The sequence below is a fragment of the Phragmites australis genome, chromosome 6 (assembly GCF_958298935.1).
Source record: "Phragmites australis chromosome 6, lpPhrAust1.1, whole genome shotgun sequence".
Taxonomy (NCBI): Eukaryota; Viridiplantae; Streptophyta; class Magnoliopsida; order Poales; family Poaceae; genus Phragmites; species Phragmites australis.
Genome location: NC_084926.1, coordinates 40,104,381 through 40,124,427, shown reverse-complemented (window position 1 = coordinate 40,124,427; position 20,047 = coordinate 40,104,381). Strand labels below are relative to the sequence as shown.

At 41.7% G+C, this 20,047-nt stretch overlaps 2 protein-coding genes across 2 annotated transcripts; both read right to left on the bottom strand.

Moving 5' to 3' along the window:
* Window positions 1–1,313: 1,313 nt before the first annotated feature.
* On the bottom strand, window positions 1,314–4,805 carry LOC133922443 (uncharacterized). Its single transcript, XM_062367791.1, has 5 exons — window positions 4,397–4,805; window positions 2,798–3,048; window positions 2,113–2,203; window positions 1,640–1,706; window positions 1,314–1,541 (listed from the first exon to the last, which is right to left on the bottom strand). The coding sequence occupies exons 1-5, from the start codon at window positions 4,453–4,455 to the stop codon at window positions 1,488–1,490; spliced, it is 522 nt and encodes a 173-aa protein (XP_062223775.1). The 5' UTR covers window positions 4,456–4,805; the 3' UTR covers window positions 1,314–1,487.
* Window positions 4,806–18,856: 14,051 nt separating this feature from the next.
* Window positions 18,857–19,817, bottom strand: LOC133920663 (uncharacterized). Its single transcript, XM_062365259.1, has 2 exons — window positions 19,491–19,817; window positions 18,857–19,383 (listed from the first exon to the last, which is right to left on the bottom strand). Exons 1-2 carry the CDS (start codon window positions 19,651–19,653, stop codon window positions 19,148–19,150), a joined length of 399 nt encoding a protein of 132 aa, XP_062221243.1. The 5' UTR covers window positions 19,654–19,817; the 3' UTR covers window positions 18,857–19,147.
* Between the last annotated feature and the right edge of the window lie 230 nt (window positions 19,818–20,047).

Here is a 20,047-nt window from a genome sequence, read left to right as displayed (position 1 = left end):
CGTGACAACCTTGGTAACGACACCGCTAAAGATTGGGTCCTCTGCAACAGCTCCTTCGAGCGATGCTGCTGTGGTTAAGGCTATGCTAGAGTATCCCTGTGTCCGGCGCTGGTCTGATTCCCCTCTGGGCACGTGGATGGGGATCATCATCGGCACCTGGAATACGAAAGCCTCTACTGCCCCTTGTTGCATGAACTATCATGCAAACTTCCCGGTTCGGTGTCTCATTCCTAGAGTACATCAGGCTCATCTGTGTCGTATCTATGACGAACACATCGCGGTGACAGGTGTCCTCAAAACGGGACTCAACGGTTACCGTGGATCCGACCATGGGTAGCCCAATATAATCTTCAACACCTACCAAAATGTAGAAACACGCCCCCCTACCTGACGCGCCAACTGTCGAGGGTTAATCCCTACTAATGATTCCGAGATGTACCAGTCGAGGGGCGCGTGAACGACACTTGTGGTGTGCGTGTGTTTGTTATGAACTCAAGAACACATGAATTATCTAGGTTCAGACATCTCTAAGGATAGCAGTCATGCATCTTGTGTATTTTGTTATCCGTGTTTATGAACTAGTTACATATAGTTTTCTGGACCCTTTCTCTCTTCCTCTTCTCCTCTCTTTATATACTAGAGAGAAAGAGAACTTACAAGTGGACCCTGTTTAGCAAACCCATATCTGGCTAAATATTCTACACTTGGATCATCAACATGGAGAACCAAGTGAATCTAACTTGCCTTGAGAGATCTGCAACCCATTCCATTCGTGGAACACCACCGCACCTGCCTCCCTCGGTCGCTCAACCCGTCCCATCGCCGTGCGTCGTAAGCTCATCTGCCAAACCATTTCGTTCCTGCGCTCCGCGAATCTACTTGCATAATCATACACTTACTTGGTCATTCCACAGATCTTGTCCCATCCATGGCGTGATGCAACTCGATCCACAACACTCCACTCTATAGCAATTAATGTTACAGGATAAGGCACTATCCACCTACGCTGACCACAACTTTATTCACTAGATAATGTACTTTGAAAAGAACAACACTTGAATAGACATTAATAAATATGATTAGACAAGTTAGATATAAACGTCCTGCAACTAACAGAGTCTGATCGCATGACCATATTATATCGCAATGAGATTGGTCGCGCGACCATAGCGCTGATTGTGCAAGCCAAGAGCTGATCACACGATAGGCCAGAGTTCAAGAAATATCCCTCGCCGATCGCCACATCACTCATAAGACCCATTAGTCAAGATACCCCTTACTCAATACCCGACGAACAAGAAAACACCGCAATATTAAACATAGTGAGCACAACTAATAAAATAATATTTTAGATTTGCTCAAGAGAGGGATGACATCCTGTCCCCAGGATAATCCACATTCATCACCACACAAGCTTTGACATCTAAAGTTCACAACATTTCTGCGATTAATAATGTGACCTCAAACAATACCCTTGAATTAGCCAACTAATCATATAGGCCTTCCTGGTCCCAGCTGTGCACGAGGAACTCTACCATCTCCTGCCAATAGAAAGCCGAATGAAACAAGTCAAATGCATTGTTTCAAATAAGATGCATGCGAAAGGGAAGATGATGTGTAGCTTTTCATGAGATCTTACACCAAGAGGGATTGGTTTTGCAAATGGTTTCGTACTTCCGAGCAGGCTCTCGTATGTAGCATTCCAACTGCAGTGACCAGGGCACCAGGCACGAACAAGTCAAAATGGAGTGGTGCCAAAGTCAAACATAAGTGCAAAAGTCATCTTCAGTAACTACCCTAATTTCAAAGCATTTCACAACATTCTGCACCCCTGCCCTCCTGGGGTGTTACTGCTACATTGACAACCAGGTAACAAGCATATTGAAGATCGCAGATACATATAGCATATCAATGGAAACCACATACATCGCACCTAACAATTCAAAGAATGACAGAAACCACAATCTAGTCATTTCCAAGCTGGTCTCAAGAAGGTATTTCGCGTAACTAATGCTATAACATAATAAAAAGATGTCTTGGTTACTGAAAAAACATAGAAAATTCTAGATCTTCGGGGTTCCATAATGTAAAAGGGAAATGCAGATAACTGACCTTAGTCTTGGTCCTCGAAGTTGTTGACCCTGAGATTTAGGCCTTCTGTTTCCAACCCACTGCTGTCTAGTCTGGTTCCACAGTAGAAGACCTATGGGGAAAAAATGAAATCAGTGAATAAACTATGGGTAGTGTTTATAGTTTATATTCATATAAAAAGGTTGTGATGAAGGGTTGTCTCCTGCTACATTCCCTTTAAGGTTGGGATTCAGGAGGCATGAGAGCAAATGATTTATGATGTGGCTGTGTGACCATTATCAGGTCTTAAGTTGGCTTATTGGCAGACGCACACTCAGTTAAAGAATTCAAATAATCCAACTTTCGAGATTATAATAAAGCATAGCTAACAGGTAACAGAAATTAACTATCATTTAGAGTAGCATCATTATGAAGCTTTAACAACTACAGCAGATGGCCATGCTAGGCAATAATTTGCAAACATATCTATCATACATCAAATTGTAGGATTGCCATGTTCCTAAGTAACACTAAAATTTCTAAAGCACAAAAACACCATGCTGAAATGCAATCTTACATGAGTATGAATGGAACTTCAAATTGCAAATATTAGGTTAGTGTTATCTGCAAGTACACAGAAGTATGGAACAAACATTTAGGATTACAAAACAAGAAAACGATATGGGCAAATTATTTAATGCAATTATTGACATGAACTGAACCTCACCTTGATTTACAAACTCATCTGGGTTATTGCTACTTCCAGCTGTGTGTTGATCATTAGATTGTGCTGCTGCACTCATTGAAGACATGCTATGTCGGGAATGCATGGCACTGTTCTCCATTTCGTGCGGGCTTGTACTCCAGAAGTCGTCAGACAAACTACACTCTTTTATTGGGCACCCTTGAATTCTTAAACCTTTTGAGGGCTCATCGACAGCTATTATTGGAGTAGGCTGAGCACATCCAAAACAACCTCTGCTCTGTTGCAAACCAGGATTGGCCAACAAATGATTAATTACCACCAGGTATTTGGGATAAGTAGCACGAACAAATAAAAAAGGGCTAATGTCAAAAACATATAATTCGATCAATTCCCGCTGGTGGATTAGTACAAGTTTTGCACAAGTTACCAGGTCCAGCTATAGCCAACCGGTTAGAAATCATTAGGAAATTACTGTCATACAGTAGCCATGAATGCAATTACTACCCAAGGCCCAAACAATTTCATTCTCTCAGGCAGGCTTTTTGTTCACTCAATCATTTGATGTACATTATCTACAGAATAAGGAAGTACTCCCTCCGGCCACAAATAAATAAGTGTCGTTTTGGACATCAACACCGTCCTCAAAATACAACTTTGACTAGTACTTTTTTTTGTAATATATTGATAAAATACAGCAACAATACATAAAAAGTAATTTGTAGCTAAAGTTTGAAACGGTTGACTGCACGTAATCCAAAATGACATTTATTTGTGACTGGAGGGAGTAGAAAACAACTGCACTACCGAATCGTAAACACAATTCTTTTTGCATTTAAAATATTGGTGGACCTAACATATTATTCTGTTTAAATTCATTTCAGATATAAGAATACTAGCCAATTTGTGAAACCAATTAGCAATAAATAAATTTATAAATTGAACTGGCATTTTGGATATTAGTCTGTTACTGCAGGTAACTAGCTTTCCATCATTACAGCCAGTATTCTTAAATGAACCATGAGTCAATAACAATAAGATATATTGCACCTTCCAAGAAATTGCAAGAAACGGGCACAGAAACAGGAGCTAACAACTTCCCCTTTTCTAGTTTCTCAAATAAATGCACACTGCGATATTCAACAGGAACAAACACAATCCTCGTTTCTCTTTTATATGGTAGTTCCTAAGAGGCCGCTAATTGCAAGCTTTAAGGAGCTGGAAAGAAAAAGTATCTGAAAGGAAACCTAAAACCGACGCAAACGTTCTCTGTGCAGATAATGTCCATTGCACAATTTACCAGAATATAAATAGCAAGCAATCATCCTAGTTGATTCCAAACAACTAACAATTATAGTGCCAACCTACAGGAGATGGCCGGTTAACTGGGTGTTGAGACTTGTAGCGAATCTGGAGCCTGCTTAGGATCCAAAGAGAAGTCGTTGTGGTCTGTGGAGCAGTAACCGCTAACAGCAACAAATTTCATCTGACCAATGAATACAGCCCGCAGCCAATCGCGTGGAAACGAACAAACCAATCTACACCCAATCACGGGTCTGGGCAGCAAGCAGACAAGCGCATCAATCAATCACCACGCGAATGAGGGGTCCGATGGAGGCGTACCCGACGCAGGCGACGAGGCGGCGCACCCAGGAGGAGAGCGACCCGCAGGTCAGCAACATAGCATCCGGTTCGCTCGCCGGCGAAGGCGGCGCCCCGCCAGCACGCACGATCTTCCCAAGCCGCCGCCTCTCTCACCGCGGCGGAAGACCTCTAACCCTAGCACCGCCGGACCGGATTGGGGGTTCGCCTCGCCCGAGAAGACTCCTTATCTGCGGCAGCTCATCTCGCTTTCCTCGGGAGGACGGAATCATTGCGGGACGGCGGCTGCTCGATTGGATGCCCGGGGGAGATCCCGAGCGCAGGTGGGGTAACGGAATCGTGACGGGCTCGATGGGGATCGGATTCGAAGCCCTGGCCGTGGTTTGTTTGGGCCGAAATTTTACGTGCTCGCGCGGCTACAGCTTTCCAAGTACTTCTCCTCCCATAGTGTTTGTCCCATACTGCTCCCCGTACCGCATTGACCACGCATCCGAGTTGGAAGGAGGGGTAGATGGGCTTGACCCCACGTGGAAGCACTGACCGCCGGCAGTTACCCAGCCAAGGGTTAGGTTTTTTTGGATTGCGGGATTTTTCCTAGGAAATCCTTCGTTTTTCCTGCACTCTCTCTCCACCCTGCACGGGCTTTCCATGGAGCCGGCGCCAAACGTAGGCAAGGCCATGTCGGTGTTGCTTAGGCTCCCGTTTCGTGTGGTTCGCCTACTGTAAACCCCTCCTACCAACTCTATTTTTTTAATGTCATCAACAAAATTAAGTTATGGCTGTGAGAAAGGACTATGATTTTTTCAATAATAAATTAAGAATTTTATTAATATTTAGTGGCACACACGGAATATATATATGGCAAGTCTATTATATGTCTACACGTAGAACAGACTTACACTGCGTCACTTACGATCGATCGAGCCGGGAGGGATTCGTATGGCCCCGGCATCGCCGCTCCACGTGTGGGCCTGTCCGACGCCGCACCGTGCACTCTGTTGTTCGCCCAACCATGTCGTGCTACCACGCGTCATGGCCTCTCATCGGTACAAGTACGACATGTCGTGCCACTCATTCACGTAGATTCACCATAGGCTGCGACACCAGACGTGCTTTGGTTGAATCTCGCTCGAAGCTTGCTGCTTGCACACCAGACATTCATACCAAGGTACAAACAATTACAACACGGTGCTGCTTTGTAGTAACTAATCTATCTTCTGAATCATAATTATATTGCTTTTACGATCATAACTAGGGGTGTGCGCAGAGGTGAACGAGTTCTATCACATGACAAAAAGTACTTAATTATGATTAGAGAAATTATCAAGTTATGACTATATATATATATTTGTAGTAACTAGTCTATCTTGTAGATTGCAATTATACTGCTTTTGTGATCGTAACTGGGGATGCGCGCAAAAGTGAACGAGTTCGATCACGTGACAAAAAGTACTTAATTACGATTAGAGAAGATATTGAGTTACGACTATATATATTTATAGTAACTGGTCTATCTTATGGATTGCAACTATACTATTTTTGAGATCGTAACTAGGGTGTGCGCAGAGGTGAATAAGTTATGATCGCATGATAAAAAAATATATAATTACAACTAGAGAAGGTATTGAGTTACGACCATATATATTTGTAGTAACTTATATATATTGTGGATCGCAACTATATTGCTTTTGGAATCGTAACTTTAGATGGCTCAATAGTGAACTACAGTGAATCTAGACACATAATATATATATATATATATATATAGTCATAACTTAGTTATTCTACAACTCCCACCCACCCAGCAGGACCGTGTTAGCATGCGCCCCGCCATGTGGCACTCTTCCCGTGTCATCTCTTTCAGTAGCTGTCATGCAGTAATTCTTCAGTAATTATCATTCAATAATTCTTTAGTAGTTATCAGTAGTTTTGTTCAGTAGTTATGTCAGTAGCTGTTCAGTAATTTCAAGTCATAGATAAATTATTCAGTAGTATCAGTAGTCATCAATAGTTTAGTATTCAATAGTTACAATTCACAATAAAATTGTTAAGTAGTGGGTCAGTAGTGTTAGTAGTTGTCAGTAGTATCAGTAGTTTGTTCAGTAGTGTCAATAGTTGTCAGTAGCTACTAGTAGTATTGGTAGTTTGTTCAGTAGTGTCAGTAGTTTGTGTTCAGTAGTTTGTGAGTAGTGTCATTAGTTGTTCAGTGGTTCTAAGTCATAGTAAAATTTGTTCAGTAGTTTGTGCAAATAGTGTCAGTAGTTTATTCAGTAATGTTAGTATTTTTTCAATAGTTGTTTCAGTAGTTCGCAGTAGTTGGTCACACCCCTAATCGTGAACACTTGGTAGGCGCGCACGCGAAGCGCGGATGCCACATGGCGTGATCCGGTTGCGCGCATGCGGGCTATTGTGGCACGGGTGGACTGGGTCGGGTGGGGTGGGGTGTAGAATAGCACTGTCATGTGTGTATACCCATTCGTCCGCCCGTTCGCCTCACGCACTAATAGATGAACACACGTGATCGATCCTTCTCTTGTGATTTCCTCCCCCGCGTCATCAAAACCAGAAAAAACACAGGCCCCCTCTCCCTCTCCCGCGCGTCCTACCCAACCCGCCCCCATGATTTCCTCCCAGTGTCATCCTGCCTACCCAATCCGACGCTATCCTGCCTGCCTCCCTCATCCCCCCGGCCAACCAACGGTCATCCCCTCCCTCCCAGCGCAGATCCAGTGTGGCTACCCCTTGCGCTTCACTGCACAGGCCTACGCGGAAAACTCTCCCCCCTCACATCGTGCCGACCTAGGAGGGATTCTCGCGGGGGCCGTGCCCTGCCGCCTGGGAGGGATTCACGTAGGGGTACCCCCATCCTATTGCCTCCGGCCTGTACCACATCCGGTTGTAGTAGATCTACGTTGGGGGTGTGACCGCGCAATTTTCAACGGCAGAGTTTGGCAAGGCTGAAAGTGCATCTAGCCTTTATGTGTGGTTTTGTTAATTAATGGTAATACCAATGAACTAACAATTGAGTTGATAATTGTTAGTAGGTTGTTCTATATGTAATATATGGAGAAGAGATATGCATCAAGTTGAATGAGCTCTAAGTGATGCAATATGAACTAATAATTATGCTAAGAATTATTATTAGATTATTCCATAAGAGATACATAAATGATGAATCATGAATTAGTTGCGAAATATCATGAGTTTAAAGAATTGCATCAAAGTTATTGAAATCTTAGTGATGCTCATAAGAAGAATAAGAAGCTTGAAGAATGAATGCTAAGTTACTTATGGAGATCAAGTAACTAAAGGTATATTATTATCAATAGAGTTTTCTGGACTAACTTGTATGCTATGTGCTTAAAAATGAGTGGAGTTAGGTTTCATATGAAGAATGATAATAAGCATAAATGCTAAGTTACTTGTGGAGATCTAGTAACTTAAGGTATAAAGTTATTGATCACATTTTATGAACTAACCAATGTACTTTGTGTTTGAAAGTGAGTTGGGGGTTAGGATCCATAAGAAGACATAAGTTGAATTGAAACTCAATATGTCAAGAGTGAAGAACAAAGATGGGACTCCATATTTCATAAAGTAAATTCATTGAAGATGTCGGATGCAAAGTTATTTTCTATGGCAAGATTGTAAAGAGCAAGCAAGACTCGACTGCGATGAACCATCCGGTGGTGAAGGAAAAACAAATAGCTTAGCGTCGAAGAACCAAGACGGTGGTGAAGAGCGAGTGAAGACTTTACGCCAATACCGTGCGATATCATGGGAAGCTACGAGTGATTCACATCAATCACTTGAAGAATCAATAAGAGATTGAGTGAAGATTATATAAAAGTTGACAACCCTATAAGTTTGAAAGAAAAAAGTGGTACTTGAAGGTATTCAAAGACTCAAATTGCTTCAAACGAGTTTTACATTTGAAATTAAGTATAGGTTTACCGCACTATTAAGAGAGATGCAACATAGAGCTAATTGTCGTGTCTCAGTGCTTAAGAGTTTCTAACCATCCCAAAGTGAGAGTTTGCTTTAGGAGTCCGGTGCGGAAAGTGTGAAAATATCCGAATAGGGATTTGGAGTGTTCCTAGTTTTGATACAATATGTTTAAGATCATGAATTTAGTTGGAATGTGTAGCCCTTTGAATAAGCTTTTCGTAGAGTCCAAAATCGCTGAAATCGGACTTTAGAATCAAAAGTTATTACCTTTTTTAGCGGGTCAGTTATCTGAACTCGGAAGTTCCAGGTTGTCCGAAACCTCCGAAAGAGCTTTAGGCATAGTGCTCAGTTTGGGTCTCTATTGGGTTTAGCTTGTGTAATCAGAAGTTTCGGGTGAGTCCAGAAGTTTCGAATTGTACTAATTTTTTAGCATAAAGGCTAGTTTTTGGGGGTTGGATATAAATACCTCATCACTGTTTTTGAAGGGGCTGCTACTTCGGGCATAAAAGAAAAACATTCTAGAGCCAAAAGAACTCTTGCCCACTCTGATTTAATGTGAGATTTGAGAAGAAAAATAAGTTGGATTGAGAGATTAGAAGATTGAATGTAAGTGAGCTAAACTTTATTTTTGAGCACTCGAGTCATCAGCCAGAAGTTCTTCGTCGTGTTTGTTACTCTTGGAGCTTGAAACTCTTAGGTGGCTAGGCGCCATCGGCAAGCACCTAAGGTTGTAGTGCGTCGCGGGAAGTTTGTGAAGGTTTCGATTTCGCATCCGAAAGAAAAGAAATTAAGAGTAGAAATCCAAGCTCAAGTATGATCGAGCTTGGTGAGAAAAAGGATTAAGAGAGATCCAGCTTAAGTGTAACCAAGCTTCTCAACAGAGACATAGGAATCTCTGGAGGAGGTGTCCGAATATCGGAAAATAAATCTTGTTGCTCATTTTTGTTTTCTTATTCTTAAGTTCTTGCTTTCTATTTGTGCATATTTGATCGGTCTACTTATTTTGTAAAATTATTTGTAGGTTCTCTGTGAGTCTATTTAGAATCATCACTTAGAACATATGACTTCATTTGGTTTGAGCTACAACTTATTATGTGTACTTTAATTTCAGTTTTGAGCTCTTTTTCTTTCTGAACTCGGAAATTCTGAATTGAACCTGAAACTTTTGCTAGATTTGAACAATCTTTATCACCCTAGAATTGTAATCTTTATACCTATTTAGGCCATCTACAGCAGCTACCTTAAATTTTCATCCTCAAAAATACTATTACAGCATCCCATATTACTATTACAGCATCCTTTATTTTTTTATCTCCAACAGCTACCATATTTCCTCCCTCTAAACCCATTGGCAGCCTATGTAAATAGTAGTTGCTACAGTGTTTTCCTCTATCCGAATCCCCTGTCACCCCTATGAACAGTATTGCTATAGTGCTACGTACTGCTACAGTCGCAACACTGTAGCAGTACTGGTGCGGTACTGCAACGCCGGATAAGGGATGTGACCAATTTTTAGCGCTATAGTACTTTACGGGATACTGTAGATGGACAGGGGCACTGCTGGAGTTGGATGATTGCATATTTATATTTTTAAATTGTAAAAGTCCGTTAGTTATTTTTACTTAGTGCTACGGTACCTTGCGGGTTACTGTAGCACTAGATAGGGGCATCGCTGGAGTTGACTTTAGGATGATTGCATATTTATATTTTTAAATTGTAAAAATCCGTTAGTTATTTTTACTATAAATTTAAGCTAAATAATAAAAAAGATCAAAATTTTGTTAAAACCTCTATTCACCTTCTCCGCACCACATCTTTGTCTTCCTTTCAAAAGCGTCGCGTGTGGGGAGGAGATGGCCGCCACCGCCGTCACGTGCAGGCGTGGCCTGCTTCTGCACCACCAGCAGTGGCCGCAGCGGTGTCCCGGTTCGAACGGCCGCCGCGCCTTCCTCGTGGACACCCTCTCCCCGGTAAGTCTCCGGGTCTCCGCTTCGTTTCATTTCGTTTCCCCCAAATGCTGCATGTCTCCTCTCGGTCTTGGAGTCCGCGCAGTTCGTGTTCGAGTGGTGTTCGGTGAAATGCTTCGACGAGATGCTGAGGGGTTTACGCGCGCGCGGATGATCGCAGGTGAGGAAGCTGGAGTCGCATGGCGATCACCTCCGCGATCACGGAGGTCCTCAACGACAGCCTCGAGAGCATCTCCGAGTCCTTCGTATCCAAGGCTGATGGCGGATTGTCTCTCAAGGTAACGCTTGCCATTGCGTGGAGGATTGTCTCTCAGGGTTTCATTGAGGCTGGGGACGGCTTGGTTAATTTCTTATCTCATTTGGTGGTTTTGCTTTGCTGTGTGCAGAGTGAGATGCTGCAGGAGTCAAATATCTCCAAGTTCAAGTCGCAAGTACAGAGCTCGCAGGTATTGTTGAAAGCTGAACTATTAGGTCGCGAGAATTAACTGTTGCTGGCTTTTCGTTGAATTTGATCAGATAGCTTGTACAAGTTCCACATGAACTGCCCCTGGCTTTCCATTGAACTTGATCGCATATCTTTTAGCCTATCACAGGCTCCATTTAGCATATTATTCGAGTGAAGACACTTAGCATCGGTTTCCCTCTCGATTGTTTTTGCAATGTTTCATTTGAGCATTACAGGAATGCAGGTTGAGAAAACCCAATTTAGTGATATTGTCCATTTCTGTGATGGAGCTGTTGGTTTGTGGAGTAGATATGTGGGAGTGGGAATTGGGGGTTCACTACCCCTTGGAGGATATTTCTTTCTTATACCTTGGCCATTTTGGTTGTTGTAGTAAACTTATAGTGAGACTGGTAGTTTTGGTCACTTGTCTTAACACTTGGCTGGTAAGATCAGTGGTCTGAGCTTACCTTGAAGAATTATTCTCACATTACCAAGTTACGTTAGTCAAGGTTCTCAGATATATTAGTTTCAATATTGTGGTCCGTTGTTCGTTTCATAGATGCTTCCTGAAAGTAGTGCCTGCAAATTAGAGTTTTATATCATGTTGTTACACGCTTTGTAGATTATCTTTTCTGTGCAGAAGTGGATTTGGTTCTCATCCATTCTATTGGGACCTGCAAATAGCTCTGATGTCAAGTACTAACAAATGTTAAGCAATCAGAACGCAATAGAATGAGCTTTCATTTCTAGTAAGAGATATAGCAAATCGCAATTTTTTCGTTTGTTTTATTCCAATTTAAACTTAAACTGAAAAATGAATTTCTCGTAAATCATATAAATTTCATCGTGCAGAAACTGTGCAGAAGCAAGGCCGCCCAAGTAATTCAATTCTGGTGTTCCTGGACTTGTTCACGTCTGTTTGAATGATAAATGTCAAATCTCTGGACTGTCACATGCATGCATTTCACTATGAAATGCTTTATCTTTTTAAGCTGAGACTTAAATATAAACTGTTTTCAAATTCGTCTGTCACTTAGATTTTTTATTTGTATGGTAGAAAGGGGAAGTGTGCAGAAATTTGATTGATGTACTGGACAGAGCAATTCTGGAATCCTGTAGCATCCTTGCATTCTAGCATCCTCATGGTAGCTGTAATTTCAGTTGGTCCGAATCAGTTTATTTACCTCCCTCTGTTTTATTTAAAACATATTGGAACTGCAAAAATATTGTCTCTTTACTGCGGCTCATTTCAAATGTATAGTTTGATCCATGAGTGCTGAGAAGGAACCCATCCTTATTTTCCACTTTTAGCGAGTTCAGTTGAAACTGCAAATTATTTTCCACTTTTAGGCATAATTGGTTATGTCAAACTTCTTTTTGTCCACTTTTAGCGAGTTCAGTTGAAACATGTACCTTGAATATGTAACCAGTTATTGCCACATAGATAATCGTGTGCTGTTATTGGTGTATATAAAGGTCATGTGAATTCTCTTTGATTACCTTTAGAAGATTATTATTCCCTGGAACTGCAAATTATTTTCAGGGTGTCAATCATTAGCACATGACTGTGTCGTACAACTTCTTGCTCATGCAATTCCGTGATACGATGAGGAAATCAAGCGTACCAAATGATATATACACAGACTCCCAAAACTTCATACAACCGGCCTGTGCCAGGTTTGGCTAAGTACTGGAGACACGATAGAAATAAACTCCACGCGACAGTGAAAAAATCTTGGACTCTGATACTCTAGTCGCTTAATTCTTTCCTTTCATTTGTTTCATTATGTTTTTTTACTTTGTTGTGGCTTCCTCAACCGATTCATCCATGTACAACATGCACATGCCCCCATGGTGAAAGAACAGCACATGTTTCGACTAATTGTGAAATTTTTTGGCTCTTGTCGTAACGCACGGACATTTAATGTGTGTGTATATATATGAAACATTTTTTATACTCCTAGTTGTACATACTCCTTCTCTAATATATGTCTAAAAAGAAGTATATACATCTTTAAAAAGTAGTATATACATCTTATTAAAAATATTTCACTTATAAAGAAATATATACATCTAAAAGAATAGTATATATTTCAATTATAATAAAATCAACTATGGATTCAATCGAAAGTATGTACTCTCAGAGTATAGACTAATTTTTCTACGTATGTATATGTATATATATGTTTATACACTACATGAAAATATATAGTTTTCCTATATATGTTATCGACCGGATAACGGGCCGAGGCCCATGGGATCGCTTCGGGCTAGGGTTAATCTTAAGCAAGCTAGGTGGTGGACAGGGGCGAAGCCGAACCAAAATGAGGGTGCCCGTACAGTTACTTATTGTTCATGATAGCTATATTTAGTAGCCACTGGCAGTGGATTTGCTCGTGATTTTACTGTTCACTTATTGTTCATGATAGCTATATTTAGTAGCCACTGGCAGTGGATTTGCTCGTGCTTAATGGTGACGTGACGGGTTTGATGGGAATCCAACCCTGCCAGGCGTGCAAGCCGTGGTTAGGCTCTAAATGGGCTATTCCATGACCACCATATGGATGGGGCTTTGCTTTGCTTTGCTTATACGGCCCACCTTTTGTTCTCTTTCCTGGAATTCGGACTTGCTGCCCACACAACTGCTTCCCGGAATCACCACCGGCGTATTTGGTTACTTGCATCAAGCGCATTTTATCTCTATTCGTGTATATATTTTTTAAGAAGATTATTTGGTTATCTGTATATACTATTCTTTACTGTATTTGTAGATATAATTATACGGTTGGAGTCTAACTCAGTAGATATGTCCAAATCGAACTTCTCTCTGGAGCCTAGTCTGATGTATGTATTGTATACGTGATGGTACTGTAATAAGCTCGTACAAATGATCAAACAACTTCACATTATCGTTATATTCATCCATACAAATAATTAAATACTCTTCTTTTTAAAATTATTATATCTACTAAGCTTATGTCTATGTTTACTTGTCTAAAATAAGCAAACACTATAACTTAAAAAAGCTGTATGAACAACCAATCACATCCCACGCAAAGCCTTGCAAGACGAGGTGAAGCAGACGAAGAGAGCGGCAGGCCGACAGCAGCGTCGCGATGCCGCCCAGGTTGCTTCGTCATACAAGGAACCGGTTCGGCCGCCCCCGTCGCCGTCGCCGGACGCAGATCGGAACAGAACAGTACGTCACGTCCTTGTCCACGACCACTTGTTCCGCGGGTGTGCTCTTTCGCGTGCTGCTGGATACAGCGACCTGCATAAGCATCGTTGCAGGTAATGTCTCTGCATCCAACAGCTCACTGTGTGATGTAGTTACAGATTATTATTGCCATTATATTGTTATAGATTACAGCTTTATGACTTTTTTCGTATTTATCATGTTTCCTCCATATGTAATGTTGGCTATATTTGTCAGGATATTATTGTTATATAGTTATAGATTATAAGCTTCATAACTTTTTTTTTCTATGTATCATGTTTCCTTCATATAATATTGGCTACATTTATCAGGATATTATAATAATTAATTGTTAACTATATACATCCTATATTTTATTCATTTTCTAAAAGAACAGCTCACGGCTCGAGTTCACACACTTGGTACAGTCCAGCTGAATTTTGCTGAGATGATCCAAAATCCCCCCTGTCACTTGTATTTTCTCGACTTTCGCTTGTAACTCAAAACCGTGGGTTACCGTAGTTTAGATAGCCATTTGGGCTGTCAGCTTGACATTCCTTTGGCAGATTTCCAGGTGCTGACTTTCTTGCGCAATTTTTTTATCTGTGTTGATCAATCCGGTTTTTGTTTTCTTTCCCTTTCTTTAGACTTGTGTTTTTTCTTAACCATATTTAGACTTGTATTTGCTTGCTTGTTCCCGTTTCTTCAGACTATCTTTTGCTTTCCTGCGTGCTAAACTGGTTCTTGCCAGTTTAAACACTGTTACTACCTCTGTAACACGAATACTTCCAGAAGGCAATGTGTCCGTATGAGATACCATATCCGATACTAATACGTGTTAGATATGTATCAAATATATATCTAGCAAGTATTAAAAATAATAATTATGTAAATTTCAAATATTCAATTGGATATTTCTTCAACACTTCGGGGATAAGGTCTAGCCCATTTGTACATGCATGACCTAACAAATCATCCGCAGTCCCACACACTAGTCGTCGCCCACAGTCTCGCATGCTTCCTTCTCGCAGAACCGCCCACACGCCTGTAGCCGCTCGCCTCCCGCAACGCCACATTCGAAGGCGACGATGAGTTCCTCTTTGGTTCTCTCCTTTTTTTCAGGTTAATTGGTTAACAAAATTGACCGGTAGTTATGATTATATGGAGTGGAATTGCATATTGTAAAGATGACAAAATGAATTAGTGTTGATATTGCATAATTTGAACTAACTTTTATCATCTCATATGCAAATTATTGATGAGTTAAATCTAGACATATGCTCTGATTTGATGCTCTGATTTGATAGTACATATTGGCGATAGTAGTCTTTGAATGATTTAGGTAATATAAACACGTCCTATAAACTTATTTTTTTTTAAAAAAGTAAAACATATCTACGTATTAAATTTCCTAAAAAAACAACATATTCCTGCATCTGTATCGGTTCGATACCGATACACGTATCTATATCGATGCGGTATAGGTTAGTACACACATGACACTTTATTAGCATCTTCAGTCCTGGACAATTACTATTTCCCATCTTGTTTCCCATCTTTCTGTTCCCTCCTTGTAGTACACGTCTGCAAATGCGTAAGATACCAACCAACAAGAAGCTACACTCTCAGCACAGTTTTAATGGTTGAATTAGCTGCTAGTTTTTATTTTGTAAATGTAGAGGGGAGAGAAATGAGTAGATATGAAGATAAAAGCTAGCTGCTAGCTCTTACTTTATAGATATAATCACACTTTTAGAGCTATCTCTTCATCTTATAATCACACTTTTAGAGATATCAAGAGATAGCTCTAAACACAAAGTATGTCATATCTTAACATTTTTCTCCTCTATGTGATATGAGAAATTAGAAATGATGAGATTTATATAAATTTTGAGAAATATATTTTAATGATTAGAGCAGCTATAGTCATTAGAGCTGCACTTAAGATCGCCAAATGATTAAAAAAAAGAAAGATGGAGTAAAAAGTTTACTGCAAACGATAAGATGGATCACGGTAAAGCAAGAAGAACAACCCTGCAACGGCGTTCGTCCACCCCGCTGATCCAACAAAACAACTCCACGTAATTGCCATTTTAAAGCTTGATGACGATGGCTAATGACTCTCTAGAAAGTAGAAACAAACACATGTCGAAAGGTCTTGCCATGCTGATATTTTCGATCACGACGGAAAATAAATGTAGAACAAGTCATAAGTCATCTGTGAGTCTTGTAAAACCTGTGCTACACTGTGCCGTCGCGTGGATCTTTTTAACAGTTACACGATTGACATTGTCAAATCAAGCGAAATTAATCTCTCAATGATAGTTTAAAAAAATACTTTCACGTGATTATTCATCATTCAAGAAATCGAAATGAATGATTTTTGAACAAACTCGATGCCAAATGAGACGTAAAAAAAGAGATGATCCAAGGACTAGTGCTTGAATGAACTGTTTGGCCTGCCAAAAGAACTGAAATCCAGGAGTAGAAGAGGAAAAACAAGACGACGGCAAATTAGAAGTGCTGTGCCCAGCCGTCTAGGAGGGCAACCGAAAGCAAAACATGCAGAGGTCAACCATAGTTGAGCGTGAGATCATGGCATGGACGGTGGATGGTGCGCTTCCACGGCCATCCCCATTAGCACCGAAGGGGATCAACTTGCGACCTTCTAACACATAGATTAAGAGCGTTCGTTCGTTGCTTACGATCTAATCCTTATCGCCCTCACACATCTCTACTGGATTTAAACTAGGTCAAGATTGACGAACAAAATAGATTATGATCTAACTTTTTTAAAGAAATCCTAACACATACATATATACATACTCATACCATTATTCATAAACGTCTAGCAATCGAAGGATAGTACCACTAAAAAAAAATCACAATCACATCCGCTAACCAGTCAGGCTTGGTTCTCACTTAGTTGAAAAATGGGCAATGAAAATGACACGGTAATTAACTAGTTTGCTTCCTATTGTGCATCTTCGCGTCGTATTCATATATACTAGTTAATTACGGGTGTTATCCACAGGAGAACAGCACTTAGCCTTAGATGTCTTTTCGTGATGATCTTGATTTAAACATTACTGGTGATGGGAGTATATCCAATCGAATATCCCCGAAAGAAAAAAAAAAGAAAAAAAAAGAGAGAACCGGTACAAAAATCGGCCTACCAAGTCCAGTTCAATGGATCCTTTGAGCGATACAACAACTTAATTTGAAAAGCAAACGCGAAGAACAAGTACAATTTTTTTTTGCCTGAATCCTCATACAAAACAAGATTCTCACAGCAGATAACTTAGCACTGCGAAGCTGTTCTCATTAAAATTCTTGCATCCTATGCAATAGTCCTCAAGAGACTGGTATGTATTGTGCATGCACTGTCCCTTTGCTCAAGCCGTTTGGGCTCAAGTCTTGTCTTAGGAGTAGATTATGCTTAGCATAAATGTGCAACCCTCATATTTTCAGTCCGTCGTGGAATGGTGGGAAGCTATAGCGAGAGAAATCCCAAAGGAAACAAAACGTTCCTTTAACGATACCATCAATTACATTATGTGAAACATCTGAAAAGAACGTAATATAGTACTATTAAAAGTACTATTATCAAAGCTGTAGTAATATAGTACTACATTATTATACATTTTAAAAGACGCGAGTGTGACATTATATATTATAGATGTATACCGTTACGGAATATCATGGCAGAAAAGATAAGAAACGTGGCCTATTCGGGCTCCTTTTTTGCATACCTGCCATTGCTCAAGCAGAAGAATCAGATGGGAGCATCCAAATCAAGATTAGTTTACTTTAGGCCCTCCAAATCAAGATTAGTCTCGCAGCCGTGAACGTGACCTGCATGTCCGAACCCGGCATCAGCCTGTCTGGTTCCAACCAACCGTAAATGAACAGCTCTCACACGAGACCGAACCAACCCCCAGCCATGATTATTGACCAGGGGCGCATAGCGTCACTGGATTTTTCTTTCGAAATGGAGATAGTCAGAAATCACGGCATCTAGCTTTCAGGAAGAGATTACAACAAACCATTGCAACCAGCGACCGAGATCAATCCTTTTATTAGACATATGATTGTAGTGTATTTATGGGTATATGAACGTAGCGTGCGGTGCGTGATGATGTGTACCATGAGTGTTTTATTTGTAATTAGAAAAAAAAAAGATAAAAAGATATGCAGGTATGGTCCAGAGGCATAAGCCAGTCAACTCGGATAGTTGATGATAAATGTGTTTTTTAGTCAACTATTAGGGTTCACTTTTCCAGTTTTAGAATTTTATTGAAGGTCACCGCTAAAAAACCAAAAGTGATTTGTGGTACGAATTTTCAAATCAAACTTTCAAACAATATTTGAAAATTGGAGCAAACTGATTGCTTTAGATCAGTTTAACCTATAAAACCAAATTTCGGGAACTGGCAAAAAAGAAAGAATAAGTTTGTACTGTGTCATAAAAAATCATTCAATTTCTTAATATATCAATAACATGTGTATAACTCAAATTATTAATATATTTAGTGATATATAAGGGATCGAGTGGTAAATAAAGGATTCATTAACGCTTACATCCCACGGATTGAGATCCTGTACCTACACCGAACAAAGTCATCGTGCTACAGTATTGTAAATAGTAAAACTTAAATATTGCTACAGTAATTTACCATAACCACCTCTCCTTGCAATCGTACACGTGCCCGTACCGCCATTGCGAGCTTCTGTCACGTGGCAGCCAAGTCGTGAGCCCCGTTCACACCAGAGACCGAACCCTTTTTTTCCGTGGCTGTGAATTAACCCCGTTCCTTTTTTAAAAAGCCAGATGATTTTTCTACCGGAATTTCGTATGAAATAAGTGTGTTTACTACAGACTCGTATTAGAAACAGTAGATGGTTCGCTCATAACAAGTAAAAAATACAAGGCCAACAGGGAGACTTTCAGTTTTTTTCGTTATGAGAAAATGGCAGCGAATTTACAAAGAGCAGAGGTTTCCTCTCTAATGATTAAAAAAGAGATAAATCTAGAAAATAATAAAGAAAAGAAATACTAGAATCTATTAACAATCCATCTGAAAGGATGAACAGGAAGTCAACAGCCCGCCTACCGGACACTGGCAGCGCACGCAAGAAAACCAATCGATCAACCTCTCCGGTCGCGGGCGAGCAGAGCACGGCGGCCTGCCGGCCTGCCGGCGTGAAGGCTCCGGTCAGTAGGAGCAGGTGACCCTGTGCGCGGACCGGTCGCGGAGCATGCCGCGGTAGAGCGCCTCCCGGTTCGCCGGCATCATCTGCTCCTCCGCCGCGCCCCTGCACGTCGCCGCCGCCGCGGACGGGGACGCCCTGGCCGGGCGCGCGTTGCCCTCATTGTCGACGACGTCGTCCGCGAAGCGCACCCGCCTCTCGGCCTTCCGCCGCGCCGCCTTCCCCCCGCGCCGCCGCTTCTCTGAGCCAAGGAAAAAACAGAGCACCCCGTGAGAACCCCGTCTCCCCGCCGCAGGAACAACCGCGCCAAGCAAGAAGCGCAGCAGGACAGATCACGGAAGCAAGTACCTGAGGAGGAGAGGCAGGGCCGTAGAGGCCCCGGCGACGAGGGCTCGGCGGCGTGGGACAGGTGGCCGCGGCAGAGGGAGAAGATGACGAGCGAGCCTGAGAACGCCACGGCGGTGGCCGCGGCGAGCGCGAGGGAGCCGCCCATCGACGACGACGACGACATGGTCCTCGTGCCTTCGAGATAGGTGGGCGGCGTGCTCTCTGCCTACTTTCTTTCTTGACGACTGGCTCGCCGGCTCGGTTTCTTTCTCGGTATGGTGCGAGGCGGGTCTGCCCGTCTGCCGTCCGCGAGAGGTAATAAAGGCCACGGCCGCACGTCGACCGAGAGAGAGGGGAGAGAGAGAGAATGCGGTCACGGGCCCTACGGGTCGGCTGGAGCTGGACTGCCTATCTGATCTGCTTTCTTGAATTGACGCCGACGAGTCACCCAATCATTCTCGCTCCACAGAGTCCGAGGAAGGGCCGGAGTTCTCAAGTTGCAAGCAGACTAGTCTCCGACTCTCCGCCGCCGGATTGAGGACTGTGGCAGTTTTGAAATTCAGCTCCAGATAATGACT

Bases quoted from the DNA above. Each gene is read 5' to 3' on its own strand.
- LOC133922443 (XM_062367791.1), bottom strand. From the start codon at position 4,455: ATGTTGCTGACCTGCGGGTCGCTCTCCTCCTGGGTGCGCCGCCTCGTC. The intron at 3,049-4,396 runs GTACGCCTCCAT...GCAACAGAGCAG, and splicing joins CGCCTCGTCGCCTGCGTCGG to AGGTTGTTTTGGATGTGCTC. The intron at 2,204-2,797 runs GTGAGGTTCAGT...TTTTCCCCATAG, and splicing joins AGATGAGTTTGTAAATCAAG to GTCTTCTACTGTGGAACCAG.
- LOC133920663 (XM_062365259.1), bottom strand. From the start codon at position 19,653: ATGTCGTCGTCGTCGTCGATGGGCGGCTCCCTCGCGCTCGCCGCGGCC. The intron at 19,384-19,490 runs GTACTTGCTTCC...TCCTTGGCTCAG, and splicing joins GCCCTGCCTCTCCTCCTCAG to AGAAGCGGCGGCGCGGGGGG.